Below are 3,732 nucleotides of genomic sequence, written 5' to 3' on the forward strand. Positions count from 1 at the left end.
ATATTCTGAATTTGGAAATGTAAAAAAGAGGGAGAAAGAGGAAACCTAAGGCTAAAATGACTAAAAACAAAGCAGAAAATGAAAAGGGAGAAAAACCCGAGAAGAAAAACGTAGAAAACTTTTGTGGTATGAGCTGAAATGGGAGCCTTGCCAGTTGGGTGGGCCTAATTGTAGCATAGTGCAATATGGTCAGAACAGGGTGTTGCATTTTAAGTACAAACCCTGGAAAGAAAGGGAGTCTAATTCACAGATCTTTTTCTCTCCTTTTCTAGCCAATTAGTTTATGTTTGTTCTAATTACAAAAAAGAACATAACAAGTTTTTTTTTGCAGGCCAATCGCTCTTCTTGAGTACTTTGGAATACAACCTCTTTATCAATATACTGCTTCTTTTACAAATTCAATTCATAACATCCCTTATTCAATCCATAATCAAGAATAATTAGGATTTCATAATAAAGAGAAAAAGAATAAAGGGTCCACTCATAGAAAACCTAACCTTTCCCCGCATCCGGCACTAATATATTTTTTGACGTCTAATTAGAGCGGGGAATCATTCCAATAAGTAGTTAAGCTCGTTGCCTTTTATTTTACCCGAATTGGAGCCAGAATCTATCCATTTATTCACTAGACCCAGAAAATTGTAATTTTGGATTCCATTCAAAAAAGATTGATTTTATTATGACATGCTATATTTTTCATTCATTACCTTTGAGGATCAGTCGTGGTCTTCTATACTCTACCAGCGTGTAGGTTTAGCCCGTGCCACATTTGTCACGGCCCACGAAGCATACTCCTCGGCCGGGCCCGAGAACAATGGAAGTCCACGCCGAGACCGGGACGCCACACCCGACCCCAGTATCTAGTATCTACAGGAGATCTGCAAAGTTCATCTCCTGCCCCCCACGTCTCCGGCCGGCGCGGTATACGGTAATACCGATGGTCACGGCGGCGGCGCAGCTGCTGGAGGAGGCTCGGGCGCCGGAGTTCGCGGCGTGGATGCTCGGCGTGCGGCGGCGGATCCACCAGCACCCGGAGCTGGCCTTCCAGGAGCACCGCACCTCGGCGCTCGTGCGCGCCGAGCTCGACGCCATCGGCGTCCCATACGCCTGGCCCGTCGCCCGCACCGGCGTCGTCGCCACCATCGCCGGTGGTGCTGGCCCCGGCCCCGTGTTCGCGCTCCGGGCCGACATGGACGCGCTGCCCATCCAGGTCAGCTAGCCACCGACGTCTCAATAATGCAAATTCTACTGGATCGAGATCGAGAGGTTAATCATTGGTTAATCAGCTCATCTCGGTGGGTAAGATTAGGGTTGTCTGCAAAAAAAACGATCTTAAATTAGTTAATTGCAGCATGCGTTCATGTGCGAATGGAATCTTGTCAGCTGGTCAAGTTGAGCAAGGAGTCATAGAAAATAGTTCTCATTTGCAGATGCTGTCTACTTCCCTTGTCCATAGATCAAACGTGAATTTATTTTTTACTGTTATTTTTGAATAAATGTTTTTTTACTGATACCGTGTGCTTGATCCATCCATTGGCAAGTGCAGGAGATGGTGGAGTGGGAGCTCAAGAGCAAGGAGGACGGCAAGATGCACGCCTGCGGCCACGACGCCCACACCGCCATGCTCCTCGGCGCCGCCAGGCTGCTCCGGTCCCGCAAGGATCATCTCAAGGGCACGGTGAAGCTCGTGTTCCAGCCGGCGGAGGAGGGCCACGCCGGCGGGTACCACGTGCTGCAGGAAGGCGTACTGGACGACGTCGATGCCATCTTCGCTGTGCACATCGACACGCACCTGCCGGTAGGCACCGTCGGCTCTAGGCCTGGGCCGTTCCTCGCCGGATCTGCTCGCTTCAAGGCTATCATCACCGGGAAGGGTGGTCACGGAGCTGTGCCCCATGCCGCCATTGATCCCGTCGTTGCCGCCTCCTCGGCCGTCCTTAGCCTCCAACAACTCGTTGCTCGCGAGACCGACCCCCTCCAGAGCGCGGTACGTTTGTGCTTTCGCTACTTCTCAACTCTCGGGTGGATATTGATTCCACATCTTCTTCAACATATTAATCGTGTGCCTATGTTTCATCGATTATACATCGACTCCCTATGTGTTTGAACAATTTGTATAGGTGGTGTCGGTGACCTTTATCAAAGGAGGTGAGGCTTTCAACGTCATCCCGGAATCTGTGACCTTGGGTGGCACCTTCAGGAGCATGACAACAGAAGGACTATCCTATCTCATGAGGAGGATCAAAGAGGTATACTCCCTCCCTGCAGGAGTGCATGTTTTTCTAGGAATAACCAAAGTCAGACTTACCAACTTTGGTTTGCACCGTGTATAAGAAAATGTTAAGATTGGACACATAAAAACATCACCACTAGATTTCTTACAAGAATTATGTCCGTATTATCACAATGGATTTTCACCAAACATATATGCTTGCATGAAAAGAAATGGACAAATGCACACGTTGGAGACGGTGCCCATTTCTAAAACGGCATGTTGTAGGGTGTAATTAACAACATGATCATGAGACTCACTGCATCATTGGTCTGTCAACAATAATTGATGCTATGCTTTAATTACTTGTAATTAACATGGATGCATTAATGAATTAAGGTGATCGAGGGGCAAGCATTGGTGGGTCGGTGCACGGCGACGGTGGACTTCATGGAGGAGGAGCTTCGGCCGTATCCCGCAACCGTGAATGATGTCGGCGTGTACGCACACGCAAAGGCAGTGGCGGAGGAGATGCTCGGAGATACGAACATGCGGTTGTGTCCTCAGGTGATGGCGGCGGAGGACTTTGGGTTCTATGCGCAGAAATTCCCAGCCGCCTTCTTTAGCGTCGGTGTCCGCACCAGCGAGGAGATCACCCACGTGCACACGCCACACTTGGTGGTCGGTGAAGATGCGCTCCCTGTCGGGGCCGCGCTGCATGCTGCTGTGGCCATTGAGTTCTTGAACAAGCATGTTGCCTCTCCTCTTTCTTGATTCGTCCTTGTTACATCTCGTTTTGTACTCACATTCTCGGACATCTCATGGTTTGCCTTGTTATGCTTTCTTTATGTTCCAAATCAACTTTGAAGGGAAATACATCATGTATACTATCATGTATTGAAGGGTTTGGCTAGTGGCTTTCACACCATCTTAAAATTTGCTCCACTTTCACATGTAAAAAAAATGGTCGTCAGGTATATATGAACAATAAATAAACGAAACATTTTGATTCTCATCATTTCTTACCGGAAAATGATTTGGCCAAGCACATAAGCCATAGACGCAAGCATGTAGTATTAAATAAATGTGAGAACTGTTCTTTAAAAAAAAAAACAAGGATCTCACCTCCTCGATTTTCATTAAAGAAACCACCATTGCCTTACGAAGGAACGAAATTCAAAAGTAGGAACTAACAGCCTAGGACGACTTCAGGGTGACCAAGCATGGTCCCTGAAACTAGTACAATATCAGTCTCTTACACCACATCCCAAAATCAAGCCAACGCTTGTATGAAAATTAAAGCATGGAAAGAAAGGATTACACGAAGATCTAAAACAATTTTCACTCCACGTCGATCGATTCAGGTCACATGCATCCACCCATGAGCTCGGTCGACAGCATCATCCTTTTGATTCTCGCAATCCCTTCATCCATTCTTCGTTGTCTTGGGTTTTTCTGCATAATCACCCAACTAGTGAGATAATGGTAAAAACTAAATATAATTGCAGCAGAATCATCAG

General features: G+C 47.1%; 1 protein-coding gene across 1 annotated transcript; it reads left to right on the forward strand.

Annotated features, from left to right (window-relative positions):
• The first annotated feature begins 765 nt into the window (after positions 1 to 765).
• Positions 766 to 3,148, forward strand: LOC109734011 (IAA-amino acid hydrolase ILR1-like 4). Its single transcript, XM_020293223.4, has 4 exons — positions 766 to 1,210; positions 1,547 to 1,987; positions 2,121 to 2,249; positions 2,612 to 3,148. Exons 1-4 carry the CDS (start codon positions 815 to 817, stop codon positions 2,984 to 2,986), a joined length of 1,341 nt encoding a protein of 446 aa, XP_020148812.2. The 5' UTR covers positions 766 to 814; the 3' UTR covers positions 2,987 to 3,148.
• The last annotated feature ends 584 nt before the right edge of the window (positions 3,149 to 3,732 follow it).

Source organism: Aegilops tauschii, chromosome 5, assembly GCF_002575655.3.
Source record: "Aegilops tauschii subsp. strangulata cultivar AL8/78 chromosome 5, Aet v6.0, whole genome shotgun sequence".
Lineage (NCBI taxonomy): Eukaryota > Viridiplantae > Streptophyta > Magnoliopsida > Poales > Poaceae > Aegilops > Aegilops tauschii.